The sequence below is a fragment of the Numenius arquata genome, chromosome 12 (genome assembly GCF_964106895.1).
Source record: "Numenius arquata chromosome 12, bNumArq3.hap1.1, whole genome shotgun sequence".
NCBI lineage: Eukaryota > Metazoa > Chordata > Aves > Charadriiformes > Scolopacidae > Numenius > Numenius arquata.
Genome location: NC_133587.1, coordinates 8,702,928 through 8,720,065, shown reverse-complemented (window position 1 = coordinate 8,720,065; position 17,138 = coordinate 8,702,928). Strand labels below are relative to the sequence as shown.

The following is a 17,138-nucleotide window of genomic DNA, read 5'->3' as shown; positions in this document are numbered from 1 at the left end:
AGCCGCCGTGGCCCCGCCCCCTGCCCCTCATCCCCCACCTCCCACCTCCCGTCTGAGGGCGGTGGCGTCGCGGCGGCCGGAGCCGGCGGAGCGGCCGCGGTTGCCGGGGGCAGTTGGCTGCGGGCCGCGCCGCTCGCCCTCCCGTTCTGCTTCGCCTCTCCTCCCCTTCCCGCAGGGCGATCGGGGGCACTCGGCGGAGAGAGCGAGAGAGAGAAGGAGAAACGCACCGACCCGCCGGCGGCATGAACCGGCCTCACCGCGGGGCTGCGGGCAGCCGGGGCCTGGGCACCATGGAGGTGAAGAGTAAGGTGGGTGCTGGTAACCCCCTGAGGGCCGCGGGCGGCGGCGGGGAGCCGGCCCGGAACGACCCTGCGGGGGCGTCTGACCATAGGCGTTGTTGTGGAGAAAGGCCGTGAGGGGACGGGGCTGGAGGGAGCTGTGAGGGGACGGAGACGGGGCGGGGGGGAGTCGATGAGGGGACGCGGGGCAGGGAGAGGTGCTGACTCACCTGCCGCGGGTGGCAGCGGGGGCGAGGGGCCGGTGTCCGTCGGTTCGCGGCCCCGGTGTGGCTTACGCGCCCCTCAGGCCACAGGGCTGCGGTGGTTCCCCGGCGGCGGCGGGGGGCGACTCCCTGCCCCACCTGACTGTCCCTGCTCCGGGCAGCTCCCGCTGGCCTGCTCGGGCCACGGCAGTGGGGGTTAGGTGGTGGTGGCGCTGACTGGGTGCGCTGTCTGCAGGGGAGGGAGGGGAGGGGGTGTGAAGTATTTTTGAAGTGTTTTACAAAAGCAGGTTAGTGGAGTTGACCCCTTAGTTTGTGCGTACATACAGAGAAATAGATGTTTGGGGAAAGTTGGGAACATCTAAGATATCTCCTTGGAGATGACTCAAACTCTGAAACCTATTCTTCGTCTGAATTGGAAAAAGAGTACATTTGTTCAACTTGGTTACTGTTTCTATACTTTTTTTGTTTGTTTGTTTGTTTCACTTAATGACTGTGTGTTTCTGTACTTTCTTTGGTGAGGTAGAGTACAGATTGTATTACTTGGCAGAAGTAAGCCCTGGCTAACTTAACCTCTAAAAGATGGCAAGGTCTACTTTATCTGAGGATTTTACACTGGTAATTGTTTTATGAGTGTGTACCTGTATGTTATGGCTTATACTAACAGTTTCTTCTTGCCAAAGCTTTGCACAATTCTCTAAATTTTCTTAGGGGTGTATCTGCATCTGGTATTGCTATTGTTAATGTTTTATGTGCTGATTAGACAGTTTCGCTGACAAAACCTTGATGTTCTGAAAGAAATGGGATTTTTGTTCTGGTTTATACTTATAATATTTTGTTGACATGTCATTCTGCAGTTAACTATTGTAAAAGTGTTGGATGTGCAGTATTAGATAAATAAAAGTGTGTAACCTGGGTTAAAATCCCTTTTTCATTGTTGAGGCAAATTGCAAGCGCACCTACATGGGAATGTGTTTTCTTCCATTGATAGAAAAATATATCTGTTTTTAAAGAGGTATAGAGCTTATTAAAAACTGGTTTATAGTCTGTTCCTTTACTGCTGATCAGTATTACAGCAGCAGTATAGGTGAAGCAGTCAGGACTTGTGTGGGTTTTTTAAAGATAACATAGTGCTGAAACTTCTAGAAAATGTATGGCTGTAGCTTGAATGATAATTTCTTTTAAGTGTTAACTTTCACATGGACAAAACCAGAATGCACAGGAATAGCTGATAGCTATGATTTTAAATACTAGTCAAGCATAGCTGTTACTGTGGTTGGTGAAGTCTTTCTTTCATCTGTGCTCTTGTAAGATGGAAAACAATCAGTACAATGTGTTTATAAACAAGTACTTGTTGCTTCAGCCCAAAACTCTAGGTTTACTGTTCCCCCATTGTGTGTTTTCCTTGGTTTAAAATACACCTAGGGATCCCCTGTTTGATGTGTTCTTTAGTGTTTGTACAGAGAAGTGTAGAAGTTCTAATGAATAGGGACTGTCTCTTAAGTGCACGTTATGAAGCAGGTTTCAAGGCATTCCTAGAACTACTTGTCGCTAATGCATTATTTAACAGCACCTTTTTTTAATATAGCATAGGAGTCATCTTCCTTTTATGAAAGTAATAAATTCTAAAGAGAAAGAAGAAAGGCTTGTGTGGGAGGTGGAAGGGACCATTAGTATGGAGTGGCTTTGAAGACTTATCAGTAACGTACAGCTCTTTATTTAGGTACTCCAAATCAATAATTGTGCCCCAGCTGACAGAGCTGTGCCCACACAGCCCAACTGTAGTTGCAGTTATATGAGCAAAATCTGTTTGTTAGGCTGGTTTATTCGATTTGAGTAACTGGTGTGAACTTGCCCTGGGGAATCCCCATAGCATATTAATTCCAGTTAGCCCTTTCTCTCATCGTAGAAAATCAAGTTTTATACCCCAAACTGGAGTGCCTGGTGATGGTATGAAAGTCCCAAAATAAACTTCTAGTTCTCTAGATATAAAATTCAGGTTTTCTCCCCTCTTTCTTATGACTTGGAATTTTTTTTTTTTCTCAGCATGAAATCTAATATACTGATAAGGCAGATATTGTTACTGTAGTTCACGTTCTGTTGTTGCTGCAGACTTATAGCAGCAGCGTGCTCTGTTAGAGGACTTAAAGATGTCTCTCATGAGTAAGTCTTACTTAAGCAAGTATCTATAGTAACTTCATAGTACGCTGACATTGCTTGTACTGTGTTTTCCCAGATGAGTTACCAGTGTAACAGCATGCATTTGGAAAGAGCTCAGGTGGCAAGAAGCCTTCTCTTCTTAAGTTAGTCTCTTCCAATCTTTCATCTCCTCTAAATTTCTTACAAGTTGTAAGTGCAGTCTATTTAATCGAATGAGGTGCAATATTTGATATAAAACGAAAACATTTCAGGGGGTTAAAATAAACTATGAAATTGCATATTTGTGTTTTTGTCTTTTTTTTTTTTTTTGCTTTATAATAGTATTGAGCATATGGCAAACTGTGTTAGGAAATAATAACCAGATTATTAATCTCTTGGTGTTTGCACCAGCTATGTGTAAAATCACGTGGGGAAAAATTTAAAAATCACACGTTTTAAAATCTGGCCCTTTTTATGCCTGCTGCAATAGGATTTAACTTTTACTCCAAACTGAGAGGTTGTTGGCTTTTTCAACTTTTATTACTGAATTATGTTTCAATTACTTAGTCTCTCGAAGCCAAACGATTGAAATTGATGCAATGCATGGACAATTCCTGCGGTATTCATACTTCACATAGCTGAAGAAAGATCTGGGAGACACAGGATAAAGTCTTTCACTGACGTCAGGATTAAGCGTGCTGCTTCTGACGTGATGGGAGTTCCTCCTGCATGCTTTTCTTTGCTTTTCGTGTGAGCAAGTATGAATCATCCCTCCTTGCCTTATTGTTAGTTAACGTTACTATAATTGGAGGATTTCTAGAAGAGGAATGTTCCCAGATAATTCCTTTATTTGAAACTTTTGGAGGAAGGTGGGGGTGTTGGAAGGTGTAGCTTGTTTTGCTGGGCTGTGTTGGAGTTAGCATGGTGTTAATGTGCTAACAACGGGGTCCTTGTCTCCTTATTTTCATTCTTTTGTTTGTGTGTGTGAACTCTAAAGCTTTTATTCTCCAAAAGGTTGTGATCAAATGTGAGGTAAAGGTTGGTCTGGAGGCTTGGTAATGTGCACCTTCACATCTACTCTGTGTAACCTACACCCAAGTATGTGATACTGAGGCTCAAACTTTCAGTCAGCAAGTATTTTGTTCCATGTGCCCTTCTGTTTTGCTTAAAACTAAGCTTGCTAAAGAAATTATCTAAAGTCTTTATGTTCATTGTAGGTCAGCTATAATGCCACCAACTGACTTTTCTGTTTGTTTTCTATTTGTTAATAATTAGCTTATTATCTTTATAATTCATATACAAGCTGGTCTGCTTTTAGTAACCTGACTGCTGCTATCTCTTAATTTTAGCATCTTCCATATATTCTTTGTGCCTTTTAGCATCTCCCATATATTGTTTGATGTGGAGCTTTTGGAGTAACTTTTATCCAATATTCTGTTTGCTTTGGGTACTGCCTGTGTTGGGCAGAACACTATAATTTTACCAACTATGCTTGCTAAAATTACAATTTGTATAGTCTACATCAAATGCTTACTCTTTTATTTGCGCCCAGTTTAGTCTTATACCTACCACCACTGAATCATTGCTAGCATTGTTTTTTAATAGCTGTTTGTTACGTAGGTGATTTAGGAGACTGAAACTTTAGAAGACTAGGGAGCTGGGTTTTTTTGTTGAATGATCATACTGACTAAAGGCAAATCCTACCCCTGCAAGTACAGTGCCAGTGATTAAATGGTTTTTGCATATCTTCTGAATCTTCTCTGGTTTATACCCTGGGTACAACCATATTTTCAAAGACTATACAATCAAGATTTGAGTGTGGACCATGCAGGCAAATCTTCGGAATGCTCTATAGGAGTAGTGGCTGGTTGCCTCCTTTATATCTCCCTTTAGGTAACAGCAGAACTCAAGATCAGCTTGCTAAAGCTTTACTGCACATAGTTTGTACTGAAAAGCAGCAGCCATTCTTTGTAGTCTTCAGGTCAAAGTGGCTTTTTAATTTCTTGTCCCAACAACTGGGAATCTGAAAACTACTCAGTCTTGCATAGGTTAACCATAGCTGTATAACAAGCTACACATACCATTCTAAAGTGCACTGAAATTTCTTTGAAAGAGTTCCAGGTAGTCACATACCATAGGAAGTTAATCATAATCTTGGTTTTGAACCACCAACATCAGTGCTGGATATGAATTCTGTCCCTTACCAAGAGCACGGCTGTTTCATGAACATGTAAAAATCTGCTATTATTCTTGCACTAGTTTATCACCTTAATGCTAAGTAACCTTATTAGTGAATGCTTTGACCTAAACGGAACAATGAAAACAACTTTTGTTTATTCAAAAATACATGTTTTATCAAGATCAAAAATAGTTACAACTTTGGAAAAAAAACCCAGCCCAGTTTAAAGCGACCCTTTTATGCCACTTCAAAATTATTGGTTGTAGTTTTTAGTGCACTTTTAATTCCATAACATTTGTGATTTAACATTCAAATAATTCTATTGCTTGAGGATGTTAGATTTCCATATTAATGATGTAAGATATATTTTGTTGTAGTTCGGAGCAGAATTTCGACGGTTTTCTCTGGAGAGATCCAAACCTGGGAAGTTTGAGGAGTTCTATGGATTACTGCAGCATGTGCACAAGATACCAAATGTTGATGTGCTAGTGGGATATACAGACATTCATGGAGACCTGCTGCCCATCAATAATGATGACAATTATCATAAAGCAGTTTCCACGGCCAATCCTCTACTCAGGATTTTCATTCAGAGAAAAGGTAAGTGCACTTAAAGTCTGTGAATCATCTGTTTATCCGGTTATAGTGTGCTGCAGTAAACAGCATGACGTATGGAGGAAAAAACCCTTCAGTCCTATTTCATCATGTTGAATTCCGTAATAATTATGGATCATGAAAGGTATTCACAACTCGCCTCTCTTGCAAGAGCTTCCTCGGGCAACCTATTTGTACTTTTTTTGCTTGTATTTAGTTCAGTTAGTTAAAGTCAAGCTAAGTCTCTAACAAATGTTTCATTCTGGTTTTGTCTCAGAGAATGAAAATAAGCTTGAAACCTCTAGGGTTTTCTGCTCTGCATGTTGGTTGCCTTTCACTTAAAATTCTGATCTTGATCAGACGAGAAGAGAGGCCATTACAGGATGGGAAGGAATCTTGAAAGTCTTATTACATGAAGTATTAAATGTCAGTATAAATTAAAGACTTTGTAATATGCTACTCTTATCACACTTTCCTAATAAAACATTCTGAAGCTTTCAAAATGACAAGCTTATTTCAGTTAGCAAGCCCCAAATGTGAGTGCTGCTCAGTTTGTTGGTTTGCCTTTAAAAATGGCATGCCTTCTAGGCACAAAGTTCTGGTTGTCTTTTTCTAGTGTCTGCTTTTGTTCATGAAGGAAAAAAAAATCAAATTTAAAGTTGTATTTGTTGCTGTCCAGAACATATTCTATATATGGAAATAAAGGAGAACAGAGAAAGCTAGTGATGTCATTTGAAATTGTTTTAATATAGAGAAGTCAACCTGATTTCTGCTCTTTTTGGTTTTCTGCTTACTTGCATACAGGTGTGAGTGTGCGTGCAGTGTGTGTATATATACGAACACATGCATGTGCAGTTCCTATCCTAGTAAGGCAGTCAACTGATCTTTGAATAGCAGACAGCTTCTTGCTTAGCTGTTTTATAAAGATGTGCACTGTTTCTGGTTGTTACTAAGACAGGCTTTTTTTCCTTGGAAAGTACTTGGACATCGGAAGCTTTTATCAACTTTCCCACTCCAAAAAATGAATAAGCTCACAACAGCCTGACACAAAAACAATATTCAAAAGCAGTGTGGCTGCCTGCCAGCTGCTGTGTTGTGGGCGAAATGTGTTTGTTTTGTTTGTATTGAGGATAGTACAGTCAGTAAGGCCTGTTTTCAGTCCTGAACTGCCAAAGGAATGAGCTATTTGCTTTAATAGAAGCTGGAGGTAGAAAAGGTCTATGATTCCATTTAATCTCCTACAGTAGCCATATGACGAGAACAGATAAGCCACTTTGTCAGACTGGGATTATTGAGTTTATATTTTAACACCATATGTTTTTAGATTGTTACTGGTTTTAGGTGTTTAATGCTGACTGTTACTAATGTTACATTTGTAACACCTTATACCTTCATTGAACCTTTAAAGCAAGATGGATTATTTCTTGTTTTTCTGGTGTGAGGAATTGATAGTAGAATTGATACAATGCAGAGAACTAGAAATAAGATTAACCCACTTAAGTTTATCGTGCCAAGAATTTATTAGCAGGAAAAGCTATGTAGAAAGTATCAGTTGTCATCACCTTCCCTTTGAGACTAGACTCTCCTGGCTATATGGCTTTAGGGAATAAAGAACCCAGATCTGAGTTAGCACTTGCAGCACTGTACTTTGTTCTGAATTTATTGTGACCATTTTGATAATTTCTGTTGATTAAATTGAGACTTTGATTGCATTAGCATCTTTGCCGTTATAGAACAGAGGTAGGTTTGATAGAAGATAAGGAAATAACTTGATTCTGTATTTTATTTGTCATAATTTGCCTGTAACTAAAGCTGAATTGCAGAAGTTAGAGATGTCATAATTTGTGCAGCATAATTTGTTTAGGTGTGATTAATCCAGTTGCACATATCTGTATTGGGTGTACCTCTGAAAATCAACCATCTGAACAAAAAGCTGCTATTGATGGGGCAGCTTAGATCTGTGCTGTTTTGGAACTATAAATAATCAGAGACACAAGGTATTTTTCTACCTGCAAGACTTCTTGTGGCTTTTTTTTCTAATGGAACTTCGCTTTTTTTTTTTTGCTTGTATTTCCAGATTTAATAGTTGGGATTTTAGGATCTTGGGCAAAAAGCCACTGTGGGGGGAAAAGAGAAAGTTTTTGCTGTCTTAAAAGACAGGAAATTTTATTATACTGTCTTACCTCTTGAGAAGCTCCATGCAATTTGTGGAAAGCTAATGTAAGATATGAGCAGACTACAATAAAATCTAGGGGAAGTAGTATTAACTTCTTAGTCATTCAAGGAACACCTGAAGGGGTTGAAATGGAGGCTACAAGATGCTTTGCAATGTTATTAATAAGTGACAATTGGACAATGACACTCTGAAATTTCAGAAATTTTATTATGCCAGAATAAACACTCTTTTCTGTTCAATTTTGACTCCTAATTTATGAAAGCTAGGAAGTTTTCTGTCCTAAGCATTTATGTGTCTTGGTTAATGTGGTAAGAAACCTAGAGATCCTGTAATGAAATGAAATCCAATCACATTATTCCCCTTAGACACTTCTAATTGTATTTAACTAAATGACTTTTTAAAATATTTTAAACTGCTCCAGTACTAAATCTAAACCGGAGCTTGATATTACACAAGTCAAGAATGGCCATCAGTTTGCGGGAAACCAGTTGCTTATTGGTATTTCATTCTGCAGTTTAACAGATTAACAGGTACTGTTGACATCTGGAATTTAAAGGTTAAACTGATGTATCGTGATTGAATCCAGATGTACGGGAGTCGCTCTGTCTGTGAGAGAAATCTTTCTGAAGATAAAATGGTGGGGGGGGATAGAGTCTGTACAGGCCCTGAAGGGCAGTTCAATGTGGGGGACTTTGGCTTGTAAATACAAGAATAATAGAGATGATAAGGACATAATGAAATATATCTTTTGTTAAAACTCACTTGCAGGATATCACAATATACAACTCATGCAAGTTCTGTATCTACATGGCTGTATATACTAAAAAGTGGGGGTTTGGTTAATTCATTTATGCCTCTTGAGAGAGACTTTTTCACTGAGGAGCTTCGTTTTGGTGAAAAGTAAAAGGAGTTGGCTTTTTAAACAGCTCTCTGTGGAATACCCTAGCTATTCTGAGTCCTCTTCCGAAAAACGTAGGTTAGTTTCCTAAAACCATGTTTTATTGTAACTTGTGATTCAATAAGAGACAGGATTTGTTGGGGCTTATTTAAAAAATGCTAAATTGCATCTGTATTCAAGTGCGCTAATGATTTGGGGGGGGTTGAAAATTTAATTATTGAGGGGTAACTCTACTTTGCAAATAGATCAGGAAAACATTTTAAATATCTGTATTGAACAATGTTAAATTAAAACCAGATTTGGCATTTATGGGCTTTCATTTTAAATTTCATGTAATAAGTATACACAGATTGGTGCCACCTTGAGCTTGAAACTGCTGGGAGAGAAATCATTCTTGTGCCATGTGGAAGTTCTCCTTAACGCTATCTGTAGTTAACGCCTTGTCCTTTGGCTTTATGCCAAAATATTTTCCGCTGCAGCTTTAAACTGATTAGCTGGGTGCCAGAACAAAGATGCTTTTGTACTCAAGAATATTGCTTTAGAAAATTTGTTTAGCAGTGCAAGAGAGGTTAAACAGAGTCATGCTGCTTGGCTGAGATTTGGAGAGATGAGTTTTTGTCAACTCTTCACTCTTTCTTTTTCCCGTAAATTATGTAACTGTACATCTTAAAGTTTGTGCTAATTTTGAATTTTTAGACTGCTAAGATGAGTTACAATGCAAAACAACTACCCTCTGGTGCTTTATAGTTTCTTAAATATTTTGACATGTGGCTTGCAATTTTGGGATGCTTTTATTTCAACAATGTGTCATGTAATCTAAGTAAGTTTGTTTCTAAAAGCAAAATCACCAGCTCAGTGTTAAGATTTCTGATTGTTTATTTGTCTTCTGAAAGAGACTTTTGAAGTTCATGTGTCTTCCAATATGTGTTTTTCTGATCTTAGATTTTGTTTTAAAAGCACTTTGGAATCTGTTAGTTTACATATAGATACACTTATATGATATTTCTTTCAAAGCCAGTCTTTTTGCAACTGATATTCATGTTTTCCAACTAACTGAAAAATTTGATTTGGACAAAAGTTTTAAGCCTTGTCAGCTGGTAGTTGTGGGAAGGCAGGTTGGGTGATCATTTTTGTGGAGACTCTGTTCTTGTTGGGGAAAGAAGCTGTAAAAAGCCACATGAGTAGTTCTGGATCTAACTGTTTGGTAAAGAGCACAAGCTTACTGTGATCATTTGCAGGACACAGTAACTCTACTTCTTGGATGTAATAAATGTGTATATGTTTGTATATTCAGTATATGCCCAACTTACAATATGGTGTTAAATGCCTAGAAATGTGTCACCACTACAAACCTGGAAGAAGTGAAGCTTCTGAAATGAGGCAAAATGACATGTCTTGCCTGTGCAATGTCTCTCTGGTTCTTGGAATATTTTTTTCTCTGGTTTTGTCAAATTTACCATTGATTGTGCAGCCTTAAAACCAGAGTTCTGAAGTATCAGAAATCTACACTACTTAGATATGCACTGCATAAAAAAGTTTTTGCATAGTTTTTGAGATCACTAAGATGCATATTGGCTGCTGGTGGGGGAAGAGGAAATCCATGGCCTAAAAAGTAACCTTTGCACTCATTAACGTTTTTAATTCAAATGTTAAAGTCACCATTGTCTAGTGTTTGTCTAAAATCTTCACCTATACTATCATTTGTTAGTTTGTGTTTAGCAGTAAAAGACATTTAAAGCAAATCTAGTATCTTAATTGCCCTTTCCAAGTTGTTTTGTAAGCAATTGCACTTCCAAATAAAAGAGGAGCTATTGCAACTCATTGAATTGCAAAAATCCTCCCGATGTAAGGACCAGATGTCTAACTTGAAACTGGTTGGATGGGTTGTCAGTAGAGATAAGGGCAAAACTTCTCACAGTTTTTTCTTTGATCATAAATTTTAAGTAAACTTTAAAAGAATTGGCTCCATGTTGTCTGAAAAATCAGCACGTTAGTTTTCAGCTATGGAGTACAGGATTTTTAATGGCTGATCTTCAGTCAGATATCCCAAATGCTTTTTTTTTTTTCCACAGAGAAAATGGTAAGTTTGCATTTTTGGAGGTGTTTTACACTTCAGACATAGTAACCTATTATATTCTTTATTTTGGGAGGTTGGATTGTTTTTTAACCCACTCTTCAACACAACTCACTTAACACTCTTAGCCTAGAATCTGTTCTTCAGATGCCTATTTCTAAAGCCACCTTCCTTGATGTTGAGATCTAATGTTATTTTATTTTAACCTTAAATTACTTTTTTTTCTCAACCTCTTTTGCTGAAGAACAACAGTAATCCCATGTTTTCAGACTCCCAAGTAAACTAAAAATTATTTCCTGTATTCACAATCATCTGAATTAATGTTCTCAAGCAGAGCTAGTGTAGATTCTTCTGTTTGTTTCTACCTTTCTACTCTTCCGTGTACAATTTTTAGAATTGTAGAACAGCAGAGGTTGGAAGGGGCCTTGAAAGATCATCTGGTCCAACCTTTGGTGGGAAAGGGATCCTAGATGAGATTATGTAGCACCCTGTCCAATTGCATTTTGAAAACATCTAGCGATGGGGACTCCACTGCGTCCCTGTGGAGGTTGTTGACTGATTATTCTCACAGGAGGAAAAAAAAAAAACTTCTATTGAGACGGAACCTCTCCCAGTGCAACTTGTACCCATTGCCCCATCTTCTCCATGTGTCTTTGTCCTGTTAGCAGCCACCCCTTAAGTACTGAAATACTGTGGTGAGGTTCCCTTCAAGCCTTTTCTTCTTCAGCGACAAAAGACTGAACTCCTTCAGTCTTTCCTCGTAGGGCAGGTTCTCCAGCCCTTTGATCATCTTTGTGGCCTTCCTTTGGACCCTCTCTGGTCTGTCTACATCTTTCTTGAATTGGGAGGGCCAGAACTGGACAGAGTACTCCAGCTGTAGCCTGACAAGCAGTGAATAGTGAGTTGATCACCTCTATCTCTGCTAGCAATGCCCCTGCAGATGCAGCCCAAGGATCCAGTTTGCTTCTGGATCACCGAGCCATATCACTGAATCCTCTTCAGCTTCTCCACCAGGACCCCCAGGCCCCTTTCAGCTGGCTGCTCCCCAGCCACACAGATCCCAGCCTGTACTGGGCTCCTTGATTGTCTCGTCCTGGGTGCAGGACTTTGCACTTGGCTTTGTTAAACTTCATACTGTTCTTGCAGGCCCAGTCCTAGACTGAGCTTCATTTTTACCTGCTGAATCACAAGGAGGCAGGGAACCAGATTTTGCAGGGGTTCTCAGTGGGTGAAGTGGGAGAGAGAAGTCCCCAGGGTGCTGCTGATATGCACTTTCTCCCATGAAGTGAGAGCGCTGTGGGGGGTCTGCTAAACTAACACATGTGGAACAACTTGTGTCAGTGCTGTCTTTGTTTATTCAGCAGCTCTTGCAGAACCACCAGTCTGGGTGAAAAGATGGCCAAATCTGAGAAATGTTAGTAAAAGTAAAAATTAACTATGCAAGATGGATATAATATTCTAGGGAGGCATCAGTGTCCTCCCGAAGTAACTGAGATTGCCACAAAAGCGACTCGGGAGTGTAGTATGGCCATGTAGACATAGCTGTCTTCAGAAATAATTCCTGCTTGTGTCAATTGAATTGGTGAACAACTTTATCTGTAAAGTTTAATAGAGCAATGTTCTGTCTTTAGCAAACAGCTTTGCCAGCTGTAAGGTGTATTTTTTTTTAAAACAAAATAAAATTAAGAAATATAAATGAGGCCAACATCAGGACTTTTTTTTAACCCATGTTGATGAACTGTTTTACTACTGTTTTGTACACACAAGGTATGAGTTTGTAATAAATCTCTTTGAGGTTTTGGTGGGCTAATTTAAATTTGTATCTTTTCCTGTTGTCACTTATCTTTCAGAATACTAATTCCAAGGCTGCCTTAATAGACCAGTGATTCTTAAAAAAACTCTTCTTGTTTTCAGCAGCCCTAATGTCTGGGGGAGGGAGGAGTTGTTATTACATGTTAGAATAGTGTTAGACTATTGCTTTGGAACCACTTTCTCTGTTCTATTTTGCTTAAAGCATCTGAAGAGTCCAGATATAACTGGTACATGTCTGTATATCTTCATCTTAGCCTGGAAAAAAAAATCTTCTGACTTACCAACTCTCGCCGTGTCCTTTTTTCATCAGCAATTGACAGCTCTCCTGAAATTTCACACTAGGATAGCATTTCCATAGTTATTTCAATTCACCAGTTGAAATGTATGGCAATTCTTTTGCTTTCTTGGCTGTACCAGTGGCATCTTAATGTGATAATACAAAGAAATCCCAACTTCTCCGAGTCCCAGGGTTACTGCAAACCAGTTCTGCTTGATTTCTTTTTTTTTTTTTTTTTTTATCCACTGCAGAAAAACATTGCAAAAATAGAAGTGTAAACCCAAGGAAACTCGAATCTGAATATGTTTTGATTCATTGTTTTTGGAGATTTTTAGCATATTAAAAAGAGAAATGGAAGCTTCCTTTGGTAAATAGGCATTTCAGGCATCAGAATTACTTCTGCAGAACATATTTTCTTCTCCACTGGAAGTATTTATATGACTTAAAATTCTAAGCTATTTGCATACTTCTGTATCAAATTGTGGCAGTTACAGCATTGCTTGTATGGAACAGTTTTGCTTTGAGTATTTGTGTGCAAGATCTCTTTGTTTCTGCTCCACAGCCATTTTACCTACATTGCATGGGGGCGGGGAAGAGAGTGCAGAATGGAATAAGCTTTCTGGAGTTTGAATCCAGGTCACTTGGCGAGCTTCCAGGAACTAGGCAATAATAGGCACACTGGCTGCTTTCCCTTTTTCATTCTTTCTTTTCCAATGATCTGAAACCTGAGGAGAGAAAACTAACAAGTGGAATTACTCTGAATAAAATTAAAATGTTTCTAGGAATGTATTCACTCTTTCCATTCTAACCTTTCTCTCAAGCAGCTATGGTTCTTTGTGTCTCTACTGCTGCTAACTTGCTTTAATTGTTGTGTGTGCTGTCGTTCCTTTGGTAGTAGGAAACCAAAAGTATTACAAACTTAGAATCTCATAACATTAAAGCTCTTGTTTCGTGTGTAGAGAGAATTGTTTCTACTATAGCAAGCCAGAAACCTTCTAGCTGAGGCGTTTCATTCTGCTAACCTAAAGCACGATAGCAATGCGATATGGACAACATAAAGTGATCTAATCATCAATGTGCTATGTCTTACAGAAGATGCAGACTACAGTGCCTTTGGTACGGATACTATGACAAGGAAGAAAAATGTCTTATCAAATGTGTTACGTCCAGATAATCACAAGAAGAAACCGCACATTGTCATTAGCATGCCACAAGACTTCAGACCAGTGTCTTCAATTATAGACGTAGATATTCTTCCAGAAACCCATCGCAGAGTACGACTTTACAAATACGGAACTGACAAACCCCTTGGATTCTATATACGAGATGGCTCTAGTGTCAGAGTAACACCGCATGGATTAGAGAAAGTTCCAGGGATTTTCATATCTAGACTTGTCCCTGGAGGCCTGGCTCAAAGCACAGGCTTACTGGCTGTCAATGATGAAGTACTGGAGGTGAATGGAATAGAGGTTTCAGGAAAAAGCCTTGATCAGGTTACAGACATGATGATTGCAAACAGCCGTAACCTGATCATTACAGTAAGACCAGCAAACCAGAGAAATAATGTTGTGAGGAACAGTCGGACTTCTGGCAGCTCTGGTCAGTCTACTGAATCTAGCCTTCCAAGTAGCACGCCAAATATTTTAGCAAATTTCTTGCAAGGAGAAGAGGAGAGCGATGAAGAGGACATTATTATAGAAGATAGTGGTGAGCCACAGCAGATTCCAAAAGCCGCACCTACCAGCGAAAGCCTAGAATCGTTGACACAAATTGAACTCCTTCATGAGTCAACGCAAAACGGATTCCTTCCTTCCAGTGAGATGGACTTGAATCATTCAGCAGGCAGCGTTAGCATGGAATATGAAGTACAAGATGCAGAGCATAAGTCATTAGAAGAAGATGGAACTATAATAACGCTATGAAATTACGTTGTGTACTTTGTATTAAGTAAGGATGCCATATATGTTTTAATTTGGCTTACTGTGTAATACATATTATACCTCTCCATCTACCGAGCACTGCAGTTAGATTGAAAGGAGGGAAAAAGGTAAATACAAGAAGTTCAAAATTATGTAAGTTGGCTAACTTCAGTTAATTCTGCACTTCAATGTAAATACTTCACAAAGATGTGGGAGCGAATTGATATATGACTGAAACTGGATGAAGAAAATTTAAATTGAAAATGAAGGATAGCCAAGAGATGGCTGTGAACTTTCTCTTAATGGTACTTTTTTTTTTTTTTTAAATGCAGCATACTACTGGTTCTACAGAAGTAAACTTCCATTATTGTGTGAGGTTGACTACCTAATGTACTGTGGTTTCATGTTCATCTCAAGTGCTGCTTACATGTGATGGAGCTGCTTTAGCTGCTTCATTCCTGTTCCAGGCTGGTGTTTAGCTGGTAGAGCTGTTTGTGTGGCTCTGGGTGAGGAAACTTAAAAATAAGCAGGAGGTGGGGCAGGAAGAGATGTTCTTGGTTGGTCTAGTTGAGCAACAGGGATAGTTGATTGATAGTGGTCAGCAACTGGACAACAGTCAGGGTTTGAAGGTGGGGCCTTCTGAAGTTGACTGTTCCTTTATAAGTGAATGTGCAACCACAGGCTCATTAGTCATGCACCTTTACTTTTTTTAATGGCCAGGTAAGCTTACTTTTAATGACTATGATTTTAAAATTCAAATGTGAAAGTCTTAACACTTAGATATCAAAGACCTGTTCTCATTTTTAGTTTGCAATGTTTAAGGATATCATTTGATTTAGTTGCTAATCCCAGTAAATGTCAAAGAAAAACAGAATGTAAAAATGCTATGGAAACAAAATAACATAATTTATGTTAAAATTGCAGTCCTAGTAGAAGCTGTAAGGATTTCTACTGGGAAAGGTTTGTTGTAGTGGGTCTGATTTATGTAAAAAGTGATGTTCTTCAAATGTAAGCAAGTTAGAACAGCTTGAATTAAACCCCTGGATTAAAAAAAAAAAAAGTTTTAAATCACAATGAGGTTTTAATAGAACTTGTTTGAGCCATGTGTTATTAAATTATTCATTATAATGAACTAAACTGTAAATGCTGATCTTTATGTAACACTGGCTGGGTGTTTTGAATATTACAAAGTTGCTATATGCAAAACAAAATACTGATGACAAGTCCTCATACTGCAAGTGCACAAGTATGCCTGTAATTAGCTGCAAACTTACTAGGAGAATTGCAGGGAGAGACTGCGAGCTTTTTTCCCCTCCCTTTCCCCTTTTAGTATCTCCTGCTTTACCACTTTGGCCCTCAGTTCCCAACCTGACCCTTCTCTGGAAATGTAAGTTTCGGCAGGAAAATAAGATGGGGAGTAACAGGGTTGGGGAGAAAGGTGGGTGGAGCTTCTCGCTAGGGATCCACCAGTCTGTCAGTCTCTAAGAAGGAAATAGGATGCTACCAGTTCTGTACTGTGGGACTGTGCTGACCAGAGCCAGCATCAGGCTCTTGGAAGCATGTTCTACCCTGTGGGGAGATATGATGAGTGGGAAAGGAAACTACCCCATTTCTTTTCCCTCAGTCTATCTTGAGGAAACTTCTACCTCTGGTAACTTTACGAACGAGACTAACTGTACGTTTAATGTTAAGGTACATATAAAAGTCTTCATAGGATATCAGAGGCTAAAACTGTATTTGTTTAATATTTTTGTAATGATGTAAACAAAATCGCTTCAGAAATTATGGCTTTTTAATGTTACTAAACGTAAAACAAATTCATATCTCACGAGCATAATTTATGAGCATATGCTCTCATGAGCATGTTATTTTAATTCATATCTCATGAGCATTAAATTCGTATCGCAAGCCTTCAATACCATGGGAGTTCAAGTCTCTTGGATGGCAAGAAAGGCTGTATTCATGCCCTTTTTGATTTATGGAGAGTTGGCATAACAGACTGGCACTTTGCAAATACAGGTTAGAGTTCTGCTTTGTTGGATTTATTTATGGTTTCTTCAGTATGCATGTGGAGAGGCCCTGGAATCTTTTTCCAACATGAGCAAGAATTTTGAAATGTTTTACTGATGTTTTTTGCTAATAATTATTAAAAATTGACTAACTACATCCACTTAGTATGAAATAAGGAAAAGAAATGTTAATTCTGCAACACGTAGATTTTAAATAGACATGTTTTCTCAGTGCTGCTCTACACTTCCTTTTTTTAAGGAAGATTGTTTACTTTTATTTTTTTTTTCCTGTATCAAAAGACTTTCCTTCCTGTATGAAATCATCAGTGGAGGGTGACTTTCATTTATTATGCTAGTTTGCACTTCTGTGCCTTTTGTTTACTTGAATGTATTGTGAATAATCAAAGGAATAAAGGCACTTGGATGAGAAGAGAGATGAAGCCCACAGATACAGAAAATGAACTGGTAGTGCACTTAATACAGGTGGAATGTTTTCATTCGGTGCAAATACATTATGGGTCTAATGTGGTACATTAGTATTTTGCAGCTTGGCTAATAGCTT

The 17,138-nt window shown here is 39.0% G+C and overlaps 1 protein-coding gene across 1 annotated transcript; it reads left to right on the top strand.

Annotated features, from left to right (window-relative positions):
- Nucleotides 1-242: 242 nt before the first annotated feature.
- On the top strand, nt 243-14,570 carry PARD6B (par-6 family cell polarity regulator beta). The gene is made up of 3 exons (XM_074157393.1): nt 243-308; nt 5,195-5,417; nt 13,741-14,570. Exons 1-3 carry the CDS (start codon nt 243-245, stop codon nt 14,568-14,570), a joined length of 1,119 nt encoding a protein of 372 aa, XP_074013494.1.
- The last annotated feature ends 2,568 nt before the right edge of the window (nt 14,571-17,138 follow it).

Coding starts and splice junctions, on each gene's coding strand:
- PARD6B (XM_074157393.1), top strand. CDS start 243: ATGAACCGGCCTCACCGCGGGGCTGCGGGCAGCCGGGGCCTGGGCACC. Junction 309..5,194: donor CCATGGAGGTGAAGAGTAAG/GTGGGTGCTGGT, acceptor ATTTTGTTGTAG/TTCGGAGCAGAATTTCGACG. Junction 5,418..13,740: donor GATTTTCATTCAGAGAAAAG/GTAAGTGCACTT, acceptor TATGTCTTACAG/AAGATGCAGACTACAGTGCC.